This window comes from Haliotis rufescens, unplaced genomic scaffold (assembly GCF_023055435.1).
Source record: "Haliotis rufescens isolate VD_foot unplaced genomic scaffold, xgHalRufe1.0.p SCAF_15, whole genome shotgun sequence".
NCBI classification, from domain to species: Eukaryota; Metazoa; Mollusca; class Gastropoda; order Lepetellida; family Haliotidae; genus Haliotis; species Haliotis rufescens.
Window position 1 is genome coordinate 9,572,845 of NW_025963835.1, and position 24,855 is coordinate 9,597,699.

General features: G+C 37.6%; 1 protein-coding gene across 4 annotated transcripts in view; it reads left to right on the plus strand.

The window, feature by feature from the left end:
* Positions 1–297: 297 nt before the first annotated feature.
* The window catches only part of LOC124147146 (solute carrier family 13 member 5-like), a 168,609-nt gene continuing 144,051 nt past the window's right edge, over positions 298–24,855 (plus strand). For 2 of the 4 annotated variants that reach the window (XM_048396114.1, XM_048396115.1), the window contains exon 1: positions 302–561. In XM_048396114.1, the coding sequence (XP_048252071.1) occupies positions 454–561 (108 nt within the window). In that variant the 5' untranslated portion in view covers positions 302–453. Of the gene's footprint in view, positions 562–24,855 lie in introns of all 4 variants that reach the window. The other 2 variants (XM_048396116.1, XR_007221017.1) reach the window with 2 other exon arrangements.

Below are 24,855 nucleotides of genomic sequence, written 5' to 3' on the forward strand. Positions count from 1 at the left end.
GTGTTCTGTATTAAAGGTTGTGTGTCAATCGTTCTTTGCTCATTCACATTGTGGTCTTCTAACTCTGCTTCTTCTGTAACATTCTTTATGCTTCACATACGAATAGTTTACAAACGTATACTGACACAGTACTGTGCTAGATCGCTGCAAACTAGTATGTGCTGGTTACATAACAAATAGGGAGACCGTTGAGGTTCATCGAAGGTCAGTTTATGACCCAAACGACTGGATATGGAATACCTCCATTGTAAGCTCACAGTGTGACCCACTTATAACGTTGTCACAGTGGTAGTGCTTTTTCCAGGGATCACCGTGTCTACGGGTACAGTCTTCAATGAACACCGGTAGTACACAGACTAAATTTGTCCCACATTAGCGTCCCCTTCACCTGGTCTGTAAGCGCCAGCATACCTTACCTATCCATACCTGCAGGTTGCTGTATACACAAGCATCATGGGGAAGATGGACAAATGTAGGGCGTGCTATAACTGTCGGACATTGTGGATGGCTGTGTTAGTGCCAGTGGCCCTGCTTCCACTGCCGATTATCAACCCTAGTGAGGTAAGATTTGAACCTTTGCTCTCACGAATCATTCCGGGTCACGAAGACATCATCCAGTACAGGCGGGCATGGGATGTGGTTTGTTTGCGTGGCGGGGGAGGTGCATATTTAGGCTAGGACATATTTTTTATTTGAGTACAATTATCTGCAGAAGTATTTACCCACCAAGTGTATTTAAAGAAAAACACGGCGCTCAAGGTGATGTCCATTTTCACATACTCTCCACATCGACTCTTAACTCTCAAAGTACTCTCTGTCATACGTGGTTGTTCCGCCTTGGCCAAAATCCACCTTAACCTTATAGTATTAAATGTGACTGAACGTTGTATTTGTCATTATAACTGTAAACTTTTGATCGAAATTCTATTCTTTTGTAAAATATAATACTTACACGTTTAGATGTCTCCCAATCTTAAATCCTTGGTAGAAAACGAAGGTTTTGATGTTTAAATGTTACACACATCGTTCGATCATTGTTATGGTCAGTTACTTACTTAAGTTGGGAATTTAACATATGCGTATCTCGCGCCCGGTCCCGCCATTTAGTGTTTGGTCGAAAAAGGTATGTCCGAAAAGGTGAGGCAACCTAGGGTTGCTTTTAGGGTTGTTTTGTGAGTTTGTGTAATTGTAGAGGTTTAGAATTTTAGGGTTTATTGAAAGCTTGTTTGTACTCTTTTAGATGCGACCGAGTAGGCCTGTTTTGATTAGATAGATGCCTAGTGCTTTAAAAGTTTGTAAGTCGTTTAGGGGGTTTAGTAGCGTTGCTAGTGTCATTTGATTGTTGCTGTTTAGTGTTGTTCTTTGTTGTTGGTAATGTGTGCAATATAGTAACCTCATCCCAAATGTTGTTATAGTGGATTATAGGGGATTAAGAGACACATCGCTTGGTATAGTCTGTGTCATTAGTTCAGTTAGTGTCTAACTGTTATTTGATGATAATAGTTGAACAGTTTTCTCATGTACATTATTTGATGATAATAGGTGAACAGTTTTCTTCTCTCCATACTATGCAATGCCACATACCCAGACATATATACATACAAAATAACACCAATATTTACAATGGCCCGGTCGCAGTGTCGACACATGGCAGTTTATTAACATCCATGTTAAATACTCCAACTCCTCTCGTCAACATATATACACTTCCGTAATACATCATTATATACGGAAATGTTGCCGGACACGTAAACCAGAGATCAAAAACAACATTTAAGAGAAAAATGCTCTGGACCGTGTTCTCCTAACGAAGCCAACAGTCCCTTTTCTGGGGAGCTTACAGAATATCTATTTGAAGTACATAAACCTTATGAGGCATACAGTGTTAACACTTAAAATGAGCATGTTAGCAAGGTATACTGACTTCCGCCAATTACATAATGGAATATACATTCATTACACTCGTATTATAAAAGGCTCGCCAGCCTACACCATCACCGATTATACATTTAGGCCATAATTATTGCACGTATTATAATGACTCGTCAGCCCTATCCATAACGGAATATACATTTACATCACTTATTCCATGAGTGTATAATGACGGCTCGCCAGCCTAACTTCCAAAACTGATTGGATTACAAATAACTTTTTCACGTATTATGATTTTCACTCGTCAGCCAACTTAGACACATAATGGGGTGTCTAGGTACATATATGAACCAACCCGACGGGCGGAACTGCTCAATGAAAATTCCCACACTTCACATCTTCTCCGATCGCACAATCCTTCTCGTCAGAATTGAAATTCTGCAAACAGAAACATACATAAATATTTTGTTCAATCATACATATTAATAATGAATTACAAAAACTTATGTTCAGTGTTACTGCCGTGCTGACAAGCGAGAGAGACGAGCTGCTTTCCACGCCCCTTATTTATACCCGTAACATACCCAGGCTAATTACCTCCCTTAGCCATTGCATACCGCTAAGGAGAAAGCAGTTTCTCTCTTATTCATAATGCACTCAACCGAATGAAACATCATTTCTCCTCTCCATAATATGCAATGCCACATACCTAGACATATATACATACAAAATAACACCAATATTTACAATGGCCCGGTCGCAGTGTCGACACGTGCAGAGACTCAAAGAAAGTCTATAGCCCTAGAGACAGGGAAACGACAATCGTCTCTGAAGATGATCTTTCATGTAACCGTCCTTGGCATGTTCACTTCTCCAACGTCCGTGTCTTTTAAACATTCGATCTGGTACGCCGTTGTTTGCCGCTGCTGACGCCCCACCACTACGCAAGCTATGAAGTCCATAACTTTTGATGTTGCACACAAATGGCGAAAAAGCATCTATAAACAATTCTCTAAAGATATGTTCATCAGAATGAGTCAATATTCCGGATAAGGCAAAGTATTTTCTCAAACTTGTAACGGGACATAATTTTGAATTTGTCCTACCAATGACAAGCCATGAACCATCTCTGTATATGTCCGGTTTTTGATTGTTCAATATATAAAATTATATGACTCTCATAAAAGACAATGTCAGATCGTCTAATGTGTAATAGTTCTGCAGATCTCAGGAATCCTGAATATGCTACAAGGCACATAAACATAATTGTGACCGAGTCTGAGGCGTGAGATAGCAATTTGAATATGCTGACGCTGTGGCTGAATATGTTGGATTTTGAATGAAAATGAAATTTTATGAAAAATATGCTTCTGTAAAGTGAATGTAATGTAATGTTGTGAACTGAATTTGAAATATATGAAATTTTATGAAATATATGCTTCTGTAAAGTGAATGTACTGTTGATTTTATGAATCAGTAATTTTCTACAGGCTATAGGTAATCCAACTATTGTTACCCACTTAACCACGGCTGCCTGCACCTGTACCCTATAACAATAGGTGAGGGCACAGTGAGGTGTTCCCATAGTATTACGTGTTCAGGAGTTTACCGGTTTGGTGTTTTTTAATTTGGTGTAGGTGGGTGTTGAAGTTGAGCACCCAAGGTGAGGTGTTCATCAAAGATTAGTCCAAGAAATTTCGTTTCTTCTTGGAATTGTATGTTTATTTTGTTTAGTTGTAGTTTTGGGGTGTTTGCACTCATATTTCTGTGTTTGAATACTATCCCTGTAGTTTTTTCGGCATTTAGTGACAAGCCCCATTTATTTGCCCATATTTGGATTTTATTTAATGTATTCTGCAGTAATGTTTGGGCCATATTTATGCTTCTGGTGCGGAGGGCTCCATCATCCGGGTATTTTGAAGTTTGAATTTTATTGGGTATTCCCTCGATTACGTCATTGATCATAATGTTGAAGAGTGTTGGGCTTAGAATGCTACCCTGGGGTTGTGTCATTTTCTAAGGGACACTGGTCCGATAGCGTTTGGTCGACACTCACGGTTATTTAGTGGTTAGTTATGAAGTCTTGGATATAGTTCATTATTTGGCCTTTGAGTCCTGCTTTTTTAGGCTTTGTATTACCCCGTTATGTCATACCATATCAAAAGCTTTAGAGAAGTCTAGAAATATGCCTACTGTGAATTGTCTGTTTAGTTGATGTCTTTTTCTAATCGGGCGAGGTTGTCTTAGGTTGAGCGGCCTGGGGTGAATCCACTTTGTTCATGGTTTATTATATTGTTTGGTCGAGATAGTTTTGGAGTCTATTTTTTACCATTGCCTCAATGATTTTACATAAGTTTGAGGTTAGGGAGATTGGTCTGTAAGAGTTTGCCTCGTTTGCCGGTTTGTTCGGCTTTGGTATTGGGATTACCAAGGAAGGGTGGCAGGTGTTGAGGTCCCCCAAGAAGATGGTGGATTTATGACCGAGTTGATTTAGGATTTCTAAGTCTTCAGGTTTTATTGGTTTTACTGTCCAGTTGTATATGTTTACAATGCTTATTTTTTGGTTGCGATCAGTTATTTGTATACAGTTAACTTCTAGATTTGGGAGTTTAATTGGTATTTCTTTATGGTTTATGTCCTCCCTTACATATATGATTAGGCCACCGCCTGCACTACCTGGACGAGATTTCACTCTGTCGAGTCTTACCGAGTCATAATTAGGTTTGGTGAATTTTGATTTTGGGGAGAATTGGGTTTCCTGAACGCATATGATATGAGGACATAGATTTTTCTGAAACATAGTTTTTTAAGTCGTGGCCGTGGGCGGCCGGTCCATTGGCTTTCCAATGTTTAATTAGAGGGCTTAGAGTTTGGGGATTAAGTTTTGTTTAGGCGTAGGTTGTTGTGGTTTCTATTTTGAGATTTTTTTTGAGGTTCTATTGAAGTTTTCGAAGGAGAGACGAGTAGGGTTTAGTTTGGAAGCCATAGTGTGAAAGGATTTAATGCTGGCGCTTGGGGTGTTTTGTTTCAGTATATATGCTGGTAACATTGTTTTGAATTCTGTCTGGTTTGGTGTTTTCCGGTTATGTTTTTTTTGGGGGGGGGGAGAAGACATTGGATGTGTCTAGATGGACATATTCTGTTTTGAATGCACCTTCTACGCTTATGTTTTGGGTTGAGATGTCATGTTGGTTGGTTGTGTGTTTAGTTGTCATGTTGTGGGTTGCTGTTGTGTTTGTTTGTTGTTGTCGTTGGTGGTGGATTTGGCGGCTGCGATGTTTGGTTGTTGTGCTTGTTTGGGTCTGATAGTTGTTGCCCTAGTGGCTGTGGTGTTTTGAGTGATCGGTCTGGGTATGGTATGTTGCTTGCTCTGCGGTTTGTTATGCCGTGCTGGTGTAGATGTTGTGGCGTTTTGGTGTATCGAGAACTCTGCCGTTAGAAAAAAATGATCGTGCATGAACACTTACAGAGTTTGAGAAGTACTCTACATGTAATAAGATATATATGACACAATAAATAGTGGTAGTTTAATCATTCTTCGGTTAACGCACAGTGAGTTAGGGTAACCTAGTTCGTACTTACTTCTGAGCGATGTCGGTCCTTATCTTCTTCTTTTGCACATTTATCACGGTGTTACAAAACGCCGAGAATAAAATGTGATGATTTTTCGCCACTTCTTGAATTAATATGTCCACTTTAATAGGCACCCAGTTAACTTTCCTGATGCGTTTATTTTTCGGAGGTGAGTCCATGGCGCATAGATGACACGTATCGTCTTCCCGTCAATGTAGGTCAAGGGAATTCTCTCATGACGTCACGGGAAAACACCCGACTCTTTCTATATCCGACAGAAGAGAGCTCCCTGTCTTAGCTGGGACACGGCTACGACAGGTTTAAGACAGCTTCAAGATTAGCTCTTATGGCAGTCGTAATTTTTGTCGTAAGTCGCTAAGATTTGTCTTAGCTAAGGCAGCTTCGTCAATAGGATGTTGGTGGGTTGGGTGCGGTGAAGATATTTTCGGTGGGTATGTACCAAACAGGGCCTAGATTTTCGAAACTATCGTAGCCCTAAGCTATCTTAGGTTTGTCGTAAATATATGATAGCCCCATACCTTTCTTAAGTTTATTTTATCTTCTTTTAAGATGGCGGCATACTTTGCTATATATATTTTGCCAAACAACTAGTCTGCTTTACGCTCAAACATTGACATTTCATTGTGTAAAACTGTGTGATTCAAATTGACACTTCGAAAACACGAATTTGCGACAATGCGATTACTGTCCCTGTTTTACGGAGCTTCATTTGCCTAATTGTGAGAGAGGGTACTAAGCTTGTGAAATCAACTCCTCCTACAGTTTCCAGAGAATATCCCTGACACTCTACACACAATATGTCGACATGTTGATGATACGCATATCGCAGTCCCGTTTCATATCGACTAATTGTGACAGAGTTACTGCACCTGTTTTACGGAGCTTCATTTGCCTAATTGTGAGAGAGGTACTAAGCTTGTGAAATCAACTCCTCCTCCAGCTTTTAGAGAATATCCCTGACACTCTACACACAAGATGTCGACATGTTGATGATACGCATATCGCAGTCCCGTTTCATTTCGACTAATTTTGACAGAGTTACTGCCCCTGTTTTATGGAGCTTCATTTGCCTAATTGTGAGAGAGGGTACTAAGCTTGTGAAATCAACTCCTCCTACAGTTTCCAGAGAATATCCCTGACACTCTACACACAATATGTCGACATGTTGATGATACGCATATCGCAGTCCCGTTTCATTTCGACTAATTTTGACAGTTACTGTCCCTGTTTTACGGAGCTTCATTTGCCTAATTGTGAGAGAGGAACTAAGCTTGTGAAATCAACTCCTCCTCCAGCTTTTAGAGAATATCCCTGACACTCTACACACATGATGTCGACATGTTGATGATACACATATCGCAGTCCCGTTTCATGTCGACTAATTTTGACAGAGTTACTGCCCCTGTTTTATGGAGCTTCATGAAATCTACTCCTCCTCCAGTTTCCAGATAATATCACAATATCTAACTGTAACTATAACTATAGTTAGTTTCCTTGTATAAGGCTTTTGTGGGTGAGCTACATCCTTATGGCATAAGCATTCAGACTGGATTACTCCCAACAAAATGTTCTGCACAATTTGTTTCAAATGCAGTGCCATCTACTGTTGTTATTTCATAAAATGCAAAGAAAATATGAACTTGTTAAAAACATTTATGCGGGGGATGTTGTGCTCTGAGAGCACTCTTGTTAAAATTACACGCTGACGCGGCCTGGCCCAACTTTTCTCAGCTCGACTTTTAGGCAATTCCTGTGAAAAAGATTACCCTAAACAGACGTATCAGTTCAGCAATCTGACAATCATGTGTGACTGAATGCTACAATACATTCTCAATGTCCAATTATTAGAATGTTTTATGCAAAGCTACTGGAATGAAACACAAATCAGAATTTATCGAGACAAATTAAATCAAAGATCACACGAAGGAATTAAATCATTTATAGGTTTTGGGCAAATCTGTAAATATAGTAATGGTGTTCCATTTGGATTACAAGTTTGATAACTTTGTTTTTGTTATTCTAATAAATAAATCATATTCTTAAATAATCGAAGGTCTGATTCCCATAGCATGCTTAGTTTTTGGGTGCCATTGTACCCATCTTACAAACTAAGTTCACCATGTTTATTAGCCTGCTTAAACCATTACCTAACATTATTTCTTGGTGTGCTCGTAAAGATTTACTGCGGTCACCCCGAAATCCCAAATGGCGTCCAAGGTGGCCGCCCAAGTGGGAAAATTTCTCAATGCACTCATTACTCTGTCAAAACAATAACAAGTCAGCTTTTTCAAAATCAGAAATGCATTTATAGGTGCACATATACATTTTAAATGCAAAATAATTGAGAATTCTGCAAAAATAGTCCTTTATAAAGTTAAATAATGAATTTTGTAGAAACAAATGCAACATATTTACAACATCTGAGATTAGACTCAAACTCAAAGGAAAATTGCTTTTAAATCAAAGTCCATTTTCATGATGTCAAAATGTTTCACACTCACTAGTACTGTATTTGATTCAGTAAATGATGTTTGAAGAGCTTTAATCCATTCAGATGCATCATTTTTATTAGACAAAGTTGATTCAGATATCACTGTCTGTGTCTGAAGAATCTTCTGAAGGAAGTATGTCCACTTCAGCACCAGTGTTTCTTGACTTGTTCTGGCATCCTGAGACACAAGAACACAGTCCTGTAAATTTCAGACTGTTCTTTACACATCCACACCTCTTTGTTCGGCAATCAGTTTTGCAGCTGCAGCAGGTCATTGCTAGGACTGATGACGGTGCTGGTTGTACATCCATCCATTTAATTTCCAACTTTTTATCTGCCACAAAGCATCCATGTCCATTTGGAGAAGGTGGTTGCTGGTCCTGTTTCAGACAATTTATGGAGAGGAATGCTTGGTAATTAGCACGCTGTACTTTCTTTCTCAGAACCACCTGGCATGGAGGCAGTTTCTCTGGATCTGATGTACCTGATCCAAACATGATTGTCCGCAGTGTATTTACACTGGATGTCAAAACCGGATTCAGATGTTTGGTTCTGGAATTGAAGCTGTAGAAGATGCAAGTTGCTGCTTCACACGATTTCAATAGATCGTCAGTTACTTTTTGAACTTTTTCCAAGTGAAGCCATTACATTGCAGAAGATTGCATCATTTTCAAGAAGCCAGAGTATGCCCATTTTTCCTCGTCCCTTGAAGGCACTAGTACTGTCGCAACCAGTGAAAGGATGAGCTCCTATAAGACCTTCACATGCATCTTCTCCAAGAGTCCTTCCAATTCTTTTAAGATCCAGATAACGTGATTTGGATCCAGAACCAGTGAAGAAAAGGCACTTCGTTTTGATCCATTCCAGTCCACACGCAGCTGTTGCTAGCACCATGACATCTGTGTCCGGTGAGTGAATGATAACAACATCAGGTTCGGGAGTTTGATGTGATGCATAGTGTGCGTGAAGAATAAGCCTCTGATCAGCTTCTTCCATCCTGTATATCAACTCTGGAATTTCTTGGCATTCCATCCGTCCAGAGGACACACTGAAGGTACATTTGGAGCCATTCCCTGCGGCATATAGTAGCCAAGATCGTTCTGAGATGTCAGAATCTCTGCATTTGCAGTATCCATCTCTTGAAGAAGTGATTTATTTATGCAGTGCTGATGTTTGTTCAACAGAGCTACGAAGACTCTTTTCTGTATTTTGAATGCACAAATCTGTTGTGTACAATAACAAAGCAATGTACTTACCGACACGAAGATAATTTTGCAAAAAAACCAACAAATTTTGTTCTCCAGTGTGGTCTGTTTGTCCTTGGCAACATTCTCTGAGACAGCACTTCCTGTACTACTTGCAAGACAACTGTTTATAGTAGTGATTATAAGCATAACCACTTTAAATGTTTTTGTTTTTTTATTTGTTTCTTTAACTGTTCAATGATGTTATTCATTGAATATACTGAATGCATGTATTCGTTTACAGTGCAGAAGATATTTTTATGATGCTATGCTTTTTAATTTCTCACCCTTATTGACAGATGAATTCCGTATTTTGGGTCATTATTTGTAGTTTTATGAAACCTAATATACCTTAATGAATATTTATTGAGCCAAAAGTGGTTAATTTGTATTATCCTATTCCAAATTGAAGTTCTGATTGGTATATCCATACAAAAAATACCCTGTTTTCTATTAAAGAATATAATTAATTTGAACTTGGCATTCGTTTTGAACTAGTAATTCCGTTCTAAAATGTTTAATTTGGTGCCCAAACAAAATATATATATATATATATATATATATATATATATATTACACATCAGCTGTTCATGGTCAGTAGTGATTTATGATTAATATTTGATAAACAAATAGGATATATAGTGAAGTTAATAGGTAAGGTAGAAAAGTGGCGGCCATATTTGCGGCCATCTTGGATTTCAGTGTGACCGCAGTGAAAATAATTGAGCACACCAAAAAATTATTCTTTCTCATCACATAATCTATCAATCTAAATAGGTGAACTTAGTTTGTAAAGCGGGTACAATGGGAGTGTCAGATATGAGAAACAGACCTTCGCTAATAATATGAATTACACTTTAGACCAGTGCTGTTTAAACCTTGAATTTTTATAGGATCAGATCCCGGAGCAGATACCTGTGTAATGATAAAAGATTAAGTCAATATATGAAGCACGTTTAATGCTCGTTTAAATGAAATAGGGGGTACTTTACTGGTACTAATATTATTGGTAGAAATAAACATCCGTTGGACATTACCCAGAATTCCAGAGATACAGACAATGTTGAAGTGTTATGTATCTGATGTATCTCCAGATGTATATACCACGTGTGGCCATTGTGCACGTGGTGATAATACGAACGTTGATGATTTCTTACACTATAATGTTCATTTTTTATAATGGTTCAAACCTTATAAATTATTGGTGTTTTCTGATATCTTTCTTTCTGTTTAGTTTGTTTCAAATATGTAGCGGAATCTGTCAATGTACTTATTGTTCTATCTTTCATAGAGGCAACAGTTGAATATAGGTAACAGACTTCCGTGCCAGTTAACAACAGTAGTTTTGTAGTCAGACGGGCAAACGAGGATACCAACCATTGATTGTTGTGTTATCATTGCACAAGCAATCATGAACATTGTAACATTGTGTGAAGAACTTTGAACCCTCCTCGCTTGCTTTTGAGGACTAAAGCTTATTGTCATCCGGGGGGGCATTGTTTCAGTGAGTAGTATAGGTAATGGGGGTTCTGGCGCAACCCAACGGGAGCCAGATTTATATACCTATACCGCTACTACAGATGAATTTTTTAATGCAAAAATGATGATGCTATTCCACGATCGTTATGAGATTAAACTAAATTGTAATGAAAATATTCTCTATTATTTTTACTCGTACACATACCATTATTTTTAACAAAGTGATATTCAACATTTTAAGTTCTTCGTTCATTTTACTAGGAGACCAGACTATATACTCTTCTTGGTAATTGGAAAGAAACAATTGATGACAGTATTTGGTTGGTTTGACATCATTGATATAATATATACCTTCTGGTAATTCTCTCCATTTGATAATTTTGTCCCTGAGCATAAATGCTTCGATAGCTTTTTCGAGTTCTTCCTTTGTTGGTTTGTAATTCTCCATTATTATATATTTATGTAAGCATTCGTTTAAATGAATGTATGATTTTTTATGTGGTGCGATCCAACGATAGGAAGCAATCTATTTTCAATCTCCAACCAGTTCTTTGGTTTTGGCACGGAATAATTGACACGCTTGTTGTCTCTCCTATTCTATGAATTTTTTTTCTCGTCTTCACTAATACCACTGGTCTAAAGAGAATTTGATCGAATCTCCTGCTTCACTGCGTTGTATTTGGTGAGTTCTGACAACACTAAATGAAACTCCTCCTCGGATATCTTACAATCAGCCAGTGCTGTTGAAATATGGTCCTCAGTGCTGTTCAACTTTGCTTCGGCGAGTATCCAAATATTATCATGTTTTAATGCTTTCTTTTGCATCTTACGAGAAATAAATTTTATCGCTATTCCTGCCAGTCCTGACACTCTGGCAGCTATTTCCATGCCAAGTATGATAGGCGCGGCGATTATCCCATACCATCTGTTACAAGCGCACTGTCAACTCCATCGAGGCATTCACAGCTCTGCGATACTTTTTATACAATCAAAGTCTCATCTCCCTCTCCTTCTCTATTCGGTATTTTATGTCTCTTATTTGATGTAATCGAAATCCATCAACAGTATCCATCTTTTCAGACGCTTCATCGAGCGCCGGATATAAACTCATAGTGTATATTATTATATCATATAATAGTCTTTAATTGGTCTTGCTTCAATGTTTTGAGAGTATACATCAACCTTATTAAATGTATATTATACGGCATAAATATCTTAGTAAGAGATATGCTATCACCTTTATTAACTTGGACTCCCTTAAGGTTTGTAGCTAGCCCTATTCCTGTCTGAAAAATACTACAACATTGACGTCATGTATCTTAAGCCATTTAATGTATAGACCTGGTAATATTTCGAAGGCATCTTCTGGTGCATCTCCAAACAAGACTTCAATAATAAGTGTAGCATCATTGGGGATATCCTTCAAGTTATCTTTTACATCATTGAATTCAGTAACCAAATTTAAACTAACATTTTTTTATGCCGGACGACTCAATAACATATGATCTGGGTTTTCTGGCAGGGGAGAGACTAACACACTTTTTCGTTTTGAGGGGATATAAGCCCTGAGTACGAACCCACTATTTATTATCTTAGTTAATTGATGTCCCTTACCCATCATCACATACGGTGGGGTAAAGACGATATTCAATAGCCACTCGATTTTTTCTTCGACCATAGTCCTTTTATTGTCATCATTGCGAGTATGATTGTATGAAGTGTTTTTATGGAGTCTACTAACGTCGACATCGCTTAAATCTCCTAGATTAACTGTGAATGCAACTTCTTTCCGCTTGTATACATTATCTTGTAAGTGTAAAGTGTATAACTTGCCATCGATACCGGGTTTACCGAATCCTTCTGTGTCTCCAAGATCGGAAAGCGCAATTGTATTACATTGTCTAAGGATAAGTGTTCCAGGGCCTGATGAATCAACCATTATTTATAATATGCAGTGTTACACTCAAGTATCCTATATGTACAGGTTGTTGTTTTAAATCTAAAACAGAAATTTTGAGATCTGAAATAATACCCCGCTTTAATTTTTTATATTGTAATGATGAGAAAGATTTCGTTCTACCTCTATTGTATTTTACTTCTTTGACTGGAATAGCTCTCAGCAGAGTTGAAGGACTTTCGAGTTGAATATTATCCGTTGTACTGATCTGATCAAGATGGATGCACAACTCTTTATAGGGAACAAAATAGGGTAATTTAGTTGGGATTTATTATTGTCAATATTCCTCCTCCAGAGTTTACAAGTCCAAGTGTATCTGCTACGTGTGGGTTAAGAAATATTTGCCTTTCTCCAGAGTTTAAAATCAGCATCCTATTCGACTCATTTTGTGTGTGACTAGCTCCCAAAGGCTTCAAAAATTCATCATTGAGTGAGCATACGCTGTTATACCCATCAGGTATAATGTAAATGTCATCATCATCTAATCAAACTGGTAATACCATATTATTATTTCTAGCAGTACTTATATTGGTCCACTGTGGGTAATATGTTACATCACAGATAGAGACTTCAAGTTGTCCATCTGAGTTATCAATAGTTAAATAGACTCACCATTTGTTATTCCCAGGAGTGTAACATACATATTAAATATACAAAGATACTATATCATAACTTAAATATGAAATCAACTTACATTACTAATCAGTCGATTTTAGTAAGTGCCTCTGGTGCTATTTTTGTTTGTTGAATTCCCTGATATGTTTGACAAATACAGGGTCACGGCAACTAGCGATAAAATGGTGCACGATTGGTTCCACAATCCAATGCAGTTTTGGCAGAACCAGTTAAACTTTGCCATATGGCGTGTCACAGCAGGATGTGGTGTATCTCTTGATGCCCCAGGATTTGAACTAAATAAGTCTGTTTTATCATTTCACGTGTACTATCAGATAAGATGTATACTTAAAGAAATTAGTGCCCCATTACCGCAGGATAAAGCATGGAATTCCATGATGATTTAGTTAAAAAAACTCATCAACCATTCAATCCATTTAAGTTGTTACAGAAAAAAACAGTCTTTTTGTAAGAATGCATAATCTTAATCATGGCTGGGAACTTTCGAGTAACGATTAGAGAGGAGATCTTATGCATTTTAAGGGTGGTTTAGCTTATATTGTTACAAAATTTGTGCAACTAAACGATACCGCAAAAGCTTGGAATGAATTTCTTAATGATAAAACAGAAAATAATTTTACTAGCCCAGGAGTTGTAAGAGTAAATGAATCAATAAGAACTTATGTATGGGCAATTCTTGGTGCACAATCGCAAACACGAACAGTAATAATTGGTTCTGGGGCGGCGCTCGATGCGCAAAAACAGTTTGTTGCAAACGTAGAGGATGCTATTAATTCACCAGTTGACATACCATCTTCTATAAAACGTTATGAAGATGTATTACAGTACGCTCAATCCAAAGTAGACTACGTTTATGTGCCGGGACTATACATGTCTCCAAGTAATATGGAACTTAAGATCAGTCAAGTGATAGGCTATAATAATAAAATTGTCATTGTTACCGATCAACAAAAAACAGGTATCAATTCAGATATTAACACCAAATTAATAACGCAAACAAACACAGGTGAAACAGGAATAGTCAAGCCACAGACACCACATGTTTCACAGCCATCTACTGACGCACAACCACAAGTGTCACCACATATTGCCGCTAAAAATCAACAACATATCGATGAAAAAACAGCGCTTATAGTAGGTGGAGTCGCGGCTGGTTTACCCATGATTTGGATTAATAGTTCTCAATGAACTGATTGGGATAAATAGTCTTTAACGGATATGTACAACAGCCCTGCAATTGCTACGATCAGTGCCCACAAGTTTTGGCTAAGCCATGTAGTGGTTTTAGCTAATAAATTCAAGAGCCAGGAAACAATACTCCCTATCACTGCAAACACGAAAACGTCGTTTTTTTCCGTATATGGTCATTGGACGGAAAAACGACTAAAAATTCATTAAAATTGATTAATTGGTCAGCGTCTAGAAAGTGTCCAGAAAAGGGTCGAGTTTTTCAAGCGTAAAATCGACGGAAAAACGACGCTTTTTGCTTCGCCTTGTACAACTGTTAACGGCCAATCAGATGGCGCTGGTCCCCCGACGCACGTGATGTCCAAGGCTTCCTTTCGGACGCTTTAGGTTTCGTATTTCTGGCATGCCTTGCTCTAGTATCTGTCGCGCGCAGTGCAGCGAGATTTGCTGATAAGCTAGTTTTAGGATATGTTACATGTTAATGGAATTCAGACACGCGCCAAGAAGTCAAACCAAACAATGTTACTAAGTTTATTGTGGTAACGGCTATGTACAGTTACCCCTATCGGATAATGGGTTGTGTTTCATTTGGTTATAACAATAACTAATTTTTTAATGTGAAGTTTACAAGATATACGACTTGGACGCGAGGTCGGTCACATGACGTTCTTCACGTGACTGTATTCTTGAAAAGGCGTAAACACTGACTACTTCCACATTCCTGGGGAAAACCCTTGGAATTCCCTGGTACGAATTCATACAGAAGCGTGGTTGCAAGCCCATTTAAGGATACCCTCGCTACAACCCATCCCAGAGAGAAAAAACACGAAAACAAATCCAAACTGTCGCAGTGACAATTTACAGAAATCTATGAATTTACCTTAGTATCTATTTGACACATCTTCACAATCACCTTTCAATGATCGGCCAATTGATCAGTGATGCCAAAGGCTTGAAAAAGCCACAGGTTAATTAACAACTTCGGAAATATCTCCCGTCACGTTTATCGTGTCGGCCATTTTGACGTATCGTACTTGATGTAAAAGTATTACGACGCTCTGTCATTGTAATTGACTTACTGAGGTAATTCTGTAAATTAAAGATCTTCTCATCTAATGAGGATATTGTTTGGAATATATTTCTTGTAAACATACTAAAACATATGTTCCTCGCTTTGGGGGGAACTATTTTATTCCGGGGTGGCCCATTAAATATAGTAGTAAGTCAAGGCACCATGCGTGATCTGTTATTTTATGTGTTTAAATTACGATTTGGGGCGTTAATAAAATACACTGACGCAAGTTTATTCTATTCAAATCAATTGGATAATTGAATATGCTTTCTTTTACATATTACATAACATCACTGCACAAAATATGAACAGTTGCAATAACACAATACGGTAATCGCATTAAACATCATTTTCAACTGTACAGTATTTCAGTTATATCATGGTGTATCAGACTGATGTGGGATAAAAATCCGAAGTGGTTCAGGTCATCCAATGGGTGTTCGGGAAAAGGTGAGCGTATCCTGCCACACAAGTGGCACCCGTCACAAACACATGCAAGGACAAGTCAATTGTTCACCTGAACAAAGCACGGAAACACACAATAATTCCCGTCCTCAGTTTTACCGAGCATGTACATTATTTTGTCCGTCAAAAACATGGACGAGTATAAACAATATGTTCATTCACGTAATACATGTCATACATTTGACAAAATGTATTGACTCGGAGCATTATTGTTAATCACAGCGTATGCAGTTGAACTCATCACCCATCCCATTATTGATAACCCTTCTTGAAGATCTATGAAATCTTTTAACTGGCATGTCAAACTTCTATTTCATTACTCAGTTTTATTTGCACGGATTACTATGGAAGGGACATTGTCTCGTTGTCGCATTGTCGCATTGACGCCTTTACAAAAACAAGCAAAACGTGTCAAAATTAACAAAAGCGCGACAATTGGCCATTTGTCGCATTGTCGCGTGTTCGCATTGTCGTTCTTTGATAATCCTTTTCTTTATTTTACAAAAGGGCGACGATGCCGTAACGCGACATTTTCAAGGTCAAAATATGTCTCGTTGTCGCATTGTCGCCCCATCACAAATGTGTATAAAAGGCGTAAAGTTCAGTTATTGTTACAGTTAGGAAGTTCAACCTGATAAATGTACGTCTTGCCCCTTCTCGCGGCAGTAAGAGAAAGACTGATGTCAGTGTATAAAACAAAGTGGTGGGACAAGCTACAGTCAATACAAGGGGCAAGGGGAAGAAATAAACTGAGAACCTACAGGCGTTTCAAACACCATTACGATACGGAAGATTATGTTAAGAAACCACTGAGTCGCTGCCACAGAAGTGCGCTCGCCGATCTATTTTATATTCATGATGTATATATTGTATGTATATTCATTTTAGTATATAAGTTGGTTTTATGATCTTATCGTCTCTCATAAGTCGTTTTACGACTGGCCGTAAGTTTTAAGCATGTTTTGATTTATATGCATACTGTACAATGTACCTTATGGGTGAGACACAAATAAATTATTGTCTGTCTGTCTGTCTGTCTGTCTTGAAATGAAAACACAAGTCCGTCCGCGAGTCCATAACGTTTTATTGTGAGCTCTTCTCTAAAAGTGCTTAGTGTTCAACTCCCAGTTCCAAACACGTAGTACCTCCTCGATAATCCACATACCTCCAGTGCAGTGGTCTTCCGGAAGATCTTACTCTTGACCGTATTAGACAACTGACGAGTGCACGCCTGACCTGTGACCTCGTTGCAACCCAAGTGATGTGTTTGCCGAAGGGAGAGGTGTAGGAAATGTGTGCTCCAGCCCAGCGCAGAGCTCGCGACACACTGTATACTGAATGTTGTATACAGTATATTGCAGTTGATATACTGTATACTGCATGTGATACTTATTAGCGGAAATGTTACAACTTTCAAGATTCAAGATTCAATTTGCATATATTTCATATACAACAGACCGCCGTCATATATCACTGGAATACTGCTGAGAGCGGCGTTAAAACAAATTGTTTTCATAATGGAGCGCTGCAGTCATTTAAAATAGAACCGTATACATATGTACATGTAGTACAACTCACTCTATTTGTTTCGAATATTCAGCAGAAAATATATTATTAACAAGGTCTTTGGGAAAACAGAGACCATATACCGATATGGTATATGGTCTCTGGGGAAAAGATATCAGATTTTTATAAGCAGCCACATAGGGATGATAAAGGACCCCTCGCTGATTAGGTTCTTGTTTACTTAAGAGCAGAGTTGGCCATGTTAGATGATATAACCAAAATCCGGGAGCTCCGGCGGGGGGCAAGCTGGTCTTGTTAGTGTATGGTATGAGCTGTGACGTTGACCCAAGAGAATAATGTTAAACATGAGACCAACTCAAGTCTATAATGATTGGGAAAGTCTAGATTTCCACAGCTCTAGCCTGAAATTAAGAATTGTTCTATGCTCCATTTTAATTGTATTATTTTCATTTTGTAGACATGGATGGACCAACCAGGAAAGAAATTGATGGAATATTAATATCACATGTTACCACTGATCCAGTTAAATTCATCACACAATAATAAATTAGTATTTGACATTACGGCATTTGATTATTAGGGCATGATCATGTACATGTTCACTGTAGTAATGTACACACCAGTCAATTTGATTATAATTTTTATCAAAGTGTAGCGCGGCATCAACGATTACTTTATGATATCCTCACTTGTCATCGATGTATTGACATCGAACAATGGACGGCAATTCGAAATTCTTATGGATATGGATAGCTTCAATAGGGACAGCGCCGGTGTCAGTACAATTTTCCTAGTTAAAATAAGTATCTACAAAATATAATCTGAAGCAGACAAGAACAATATTTTTTTATTAATGCTTACTTTCATGGATAGAATTAAGGCAACCTAGGCTTGCCAAATCGTTCTAGACTTGAGCTGGATTGCTTTTAAATTTATTCTGTATGGTCTGGGAGACGAACGGGCGTCAGTATCGCATGGAGAACTGGGACAGTCTTAATCAGTGTAATCGGATATGTTGTGGAGTTTCGGTTTGGGGCTGTTTGCTGAATATATAAAATTGGGAGTTATGTATACTCTGTATTCTTTCGTCATGGTAGCATATATATTTTCTATGTTGCTTTTTGAATTATCCACAAATAATGGGAACAACAATGTAAACCTCTCTCTGGAGATATGCAATAATACTACTGAAGGGCATATCTGAAAAATGGGACTTCTCGACAAATATTTCTTTCTTAAATACTACCCGTTACAGGCATTCTGATCATTATATCATACTTTGTACAGTTTAAGAGTCAAATAATGGCAAATTGTGTATCTTTCTACATTTTGAATTAATTATGTTTTCTGAAAAAAAACCTTAGCATCAGATAGTGATAAACACGAATATGATCTATACTTTTATAAATGAATTATCAATTTCGTATTATGAATTAGATAAACAGAAATATGATAGTAAAACAAATTATTTTAATCTATTCTTGTGAATAGGTAACGAGAGATCTAGGCAACGCACTAACGTAGCCATTTATGAAAAATGAAATATTAAAAGTTTAGGGGTTTGAACATGCACATTGAATGACAGGGAAGAATGCAACGCAATAATTAAATTATGAATCAAATTATGTTATAAATATAACAGAATATTTAGAAAATATAAGTTTAATTTCTCATTGTTGGAAGGTGTTTAATAATTATATAGATTTTGTTTGATTGTTTGTTGTTTAACGCCGTACTCAGCAATATACCAGCTATATGACGGTGGTTCGTAAATAATCCAGTCTGGACCAAACAATTTAGTCATTATCATCAAGAGCACCGATCTACGCATTTGGGATACGATGACATGCATCAACCAAGTCAGCGAGCCAAGTCGCCTTCGTACAAGCATGGGTTGTTGAATGCCTATTCTAACCCGGATCTTCACGTGTATTTTTTGAAATAATAAGGTACAATGAAATTCTGTATATGTCCATAATAAGTGTGTATAAGTAGATGGATAATATGTCCATACACGCCAAGTAAATGGTATATGCATTAATCTAAATGCAAATGATTCAATGATGAGTTCTTTCACAAGTCCATATTTCAAGGCATGTATTTGATATTCATAATAACTCCACAAAAGCTACACAATGGCAACAAAACGGTACCAGCATCACAGATACCAATAATACATGAGATACATATAATTACTTTAAAGTTAAAACATGTATCTAAATAGAAAATTAGAAGGATACACTTCCGACATTTTTCGTATTTTGTTTTCGTTTGGAGAGAGAAGTTGTGATTGGTAGCTGATGGGTGCAAACAGGTGTTCCCTTCCGCCCAGGCCTTGCGGCAATGCTATAGCCCAAAATGAAACAAGCCTTGTTCAACAGGTTCAGACTCAAATTTCTATCCCACTCTGGCTCCTTTTAAATTTAAATATAACTTCTCGTGTCGATATGTGTCAGAAGGAATGAAATAATACAGCACTGGTGAATAGGTTATATGCGCATGTCAGCGTCGATCCTATAATATCCTTTTATGCAAAATACATATATACTGATGAATTAAGGTAGTTAAACTACGCAAATATATGTCCAGATGCATACATCAGTATCATCTCGTGATCTTTATTCGTGCTTTGAGCCCTTTTTCTACCGGAGATTCCGGGGTGTTACATCACACCAGAAAGCCAGGTCCAAATTCAAGTCATAATTTCATCGTCCGACTTGTATGTTGGAAACCAATATCGCAATATGGCTAAATATTGCTGAACGTGGTATTAACCCGATTACTCACATAATTATTCCATTTTCTACAGTCATCTACGAACACTATCTTTAAGGAGGTATATATCTGTATCATCCAAATGTCCATACATATATGTCCACATTTATATGTAAAAAGCAAGTCGTCCTGCACTCTTCCTTAAAAGATAAATGTTAAGCATTTACTCTGTGTGGATTTATATAATGTAATATCGTTTTAATGTAATGCTGATGCAGTAAACGTACCACAGACCTGATGCTAGAATGACATCTAATTTCTGAAATGAACATATTTTACAGAAAAAAACAGTTGTTTAAACAATACTTATAAAATATAAGAACAAGGAGCCAAGAGCCAAATATTGGGCTGTGTTGGACATATTTGTTTCGGGGTTTTATGACAGACAAACCTGATGCCTTTAAGTATAAAGATAAGTAAGTATAGATGTTGTACATATTCAAATATGTTCGTGATTAACCCAACCTTGAAAAATATTGAAAGATGAGTGGTAACTATTTATGCCATTATTTCAAATTAGAATGAGAGCACATCAGGAAAGCATGGTACTTTAATATACGTATCTTGTTAACCCAATATTCTTTTTTAAGTAAGAGCAGCATGTATATCGAGAGTATAGGTTTGGTGCGTGACTTATCACACAGTACTTTCAGAAAGTGTGCATATTCTGTTTATCGGCAATAAATAACATAAGACGATTCATACGGGTAAATACGATTTACTTCAGAACTAGTATAGATTATTTAAGGTTAGGGGGAAATGTATGTAATTAACAGAACTTTGGCCGGGTTTGGAGGATTTAAGTCCTGGCTTGGGCTTTGTGTTGGACGTTTAGACGGCATTTCCACGTTTGACGTATCAATGACAAAAATGATGTCAGATGCAATTCTCTGCCTTTTCGGGTGAACAATTGGCTTGCCTTTGGATGTTTTTGTGGCGGGTGCCACTAGTGGATCGGAATGAGCTCGCGTTTTTGCGAGCATCCAATGTCATCATTTATTATGATGAACCATGAAACATGCTCCTGATGTTGTCGCAATGGTGCAGTTGGCGCTACTTTTGGCAAGGGTTTCTCATGATAATGGAAATGCTTATGTCGCTTTTGTTGACCGATAAACATGAAAAGATATAATGTTAGTGTATATGGTCATGTAATAAAGAAACAAACGACGAGTGGGAGTTGTTTATTGTACGATAAACAACGACCGAGACTCGTTTATTTCTATATGAGATATCAACATAGCGTACAGCCTCTTTTAGGGTGTTAAATTAGGAAAAAATACACGCTTTACAATATTTACCCGTACTTAAATAATGATGATTCCTTGAATAGAATCCGACAGCGGCCATGCTAGATAAATCCATTTTAGGATTTGAGTTTGGTCCCGCATATTCTCACAATTTTCTCATCAATCATCTGTACCTTTTCTCCCAATACCGATTGTCATATCACTCTCACTTTCGGATTCTCCAGCAACATTTATTGGGAACAACTCACTAGACACATACCTCTCAAAAATATGGTCAAATTTACAAATTTTACTTTTCAAGTTGCGAGTGCATGTTCGAATCTCAATAATGACGTCATGATAGAACAATGTTTTATCGTGAAATAAATATCGCTTCCTTCTTTGTTCTTTGTGATTTATCGCGTAGCTATCTTATATCATCAAATGCCAATTTCTAATTGCTTTATCATGACGTATCCGTGTCATGTAGCAATAACATACACAAATATCGTTGACTTCGACGTTGAATAGTGTCATGAAATCTGATTATCCTCTTGTGTGCAATATTTCTGGTTGATAAATCTAACATATTCTTACTTTAAGAATAGCGACTATTCATTGTTATATATCCCTTATCAGGTCTCTGTAACATTTGCAAAATGATACAAATATAAAAATACAACTGAACCGAAATGTAATGTTTTAATATCCTTACGTTGCTGAGTGCAGCATTTAACAACACACAAACAAACCATAATATCTTTAAAAATTATGCTAACAATTCCGATGCTAAAAATAATCTCACAATCTCCATACCTCTTTCTCTCTATGAAAACATAATAACTTTTTTTTTAATAATCTGAAGGAATAATAATGGCAATACTATCATAATTATCATCATTATTTATGTTACTTATCCTCAAGTGAAGTAGTCCTCCACACTATACATTCAGTGAAGAAGCCCATGAACACATGAACTATGTAACATACATTCATGGAACTTAGATGAACAGTTGAAGTTAGCAAATGATATTATTCGGTCGAACGTCTATCAGCCATCTATTCTATTCATGAAGAACATTTCACGTGGGACAAACATAGGGAATTATGACTATCGACTTGCTAATTATTTTTTATATTCATGCCAGCTCAAACGATCTATTGGCTTGATTTATTGTTATGTTATCCACAAAATAAGTAGGATCCGATTTTTTCCTTTTTTGTTGAAATAAAACTGAATAATATTTGCTGTTTACATATCAAAGTTTGCCAAATTGTTACAAAATGTTTGCCCACAGCAAGGCTACATATCCCCAACATATTGTGCTAGGCACAGTATCACTGGACTGAGGCAGGGCGGTATTCCTCCTGGTGGGTCACCTGCTTGGCAATATTGGACGGGAAAACTGCAGGGGGTGAGGGCAGTTAAGTTGATGGTACAGACAGATAAGAGAGATCATTTTACAAATGTGAAACCTCAGTCCACAAAGGAAGAGGCGAAAGCTGAAACTTTGTGAGGTTTACAGAACAAAGGCAGTTATTTCTAGTTTCTTACTGGCTCTCGAAGATACATTTAATAAAACAATTAATGCGTGCGTGCGTGCGTGCGTGCGTGCGTGCGTGCGTGCGTGTGTGTGTGTGTGTGTGTGTGTGTGTGTGTGTGTGTGAGAGAGAGAGAGAGAGAGACGTGTGTGTGTGAGAGAGAGAGAGGTAGAAGAAGAATTGTACACCATAAAAATGGCTACGTATGTAGTTGGGGTAGATATGTTGAATGCCCGGCCAGTATGACCTTTGAGTCACAACAGTTTCAGTCATTAAAATGCGTAAAACAGTATTTGAGTGAAAGAAAACACTATAAGTGAGTGAAACAAAAGACCTCAGTACAGGCACACCCAGTCCCCCAACCCCAAGTCTGCATGTACCAATACTCATACCTGCCACATCCTCAACCACTTAACTTACTCACACAATCATCTGACAACATGTTCGCCAACCCTCGTATCACAAAGCATGCACGCATGCACGCACGCACACACGCACACACACACACACACACACACACACACACACACACACACACACACACACACACACACATACACATACATCACATTCTTCTTTCCCCACCATTATGTCTACGTCAGCCATCATGGATCCATGCGCATGCTTTCATACATAATCTATCCTCCCACCATTCCCCAACATCCATCGAACTACAACTATATCCGCCCTCATGTATCGGTATTCGTGCTTTCATACATACATACACCCCCCTACCATTACCCTACATCCATCGCAGTATAACTATGACTATAACCGCCTTTGTGCATCCGCACTTATGTTCACATTGCATTGCATATGCATCGAATTACACGTTTAAAATATCGTAAATATTTTACAACATGTACATATTATATATCAGCAAACAGAGATTATTATAACGCAATAGATTTCATCCGTCAAAACATCACAGAAAGAGGGGCAGCCTGGAATTTTACAATGGCATCAGCATGCACTAAGACGTTCAACTGGTCAGGAGGTGAGAGTTGCGGAAGATTACGGTAAACTTCGGTTACAGATCTCCATTACGAATATCTAAAGTATGAATAAAGATCACAACGACCGAGACTCGTTTATTTCTATATGAGATATCAACATAGCGTACAGCCTCTTTTAGGGTGTTAAATTAGGAAAAAATACACGCTTTACAATATTTACCCGTACTTAAATAATGATGATTCCTTGAATAGAATCCGACAGCGGCCATGCTAGATAAATCCATTTTAGGATTTGAGTTTGGTCCCGCATATTCTCACAATTTTCTCATCAATCATCTGTACCTTTTCTCCCAATACCGATTGTCATATCACTCTCACTTTCGGATTCTCCAGCAACATTTATTGGGAACAACTCACTAGACACATACCTCTCAAAAATATGGTCAAATTTACAAATTTTACTTTTCAAGTTGCGAGTGCATGTTCGAATCTCAATAATGACGTCATGATAGAACAATGTTTTATCGTGAAATAAATATCGCTTCCTTCTTTGTTCTTTGTGATTTATCGCGTAGCTATCTTATATCATCAAATGCCAATTTCTAATTGCTTTATCATGACGTATCCGTGTCATGTAGCAATAACATACACAAATATCGTTGACTTCGACGTTGAATAGTGTCATGAAATCTGATTATCCTCTTGTGTGCAATATTTCTGGTTGATAAATCTAACATATTCTTACTTTAAGAATAGCGACTATACATTGTTATATATCCCTTATCAGGTCTCTGTAACATTTGCAAAATGATACAAATATAAAAATAC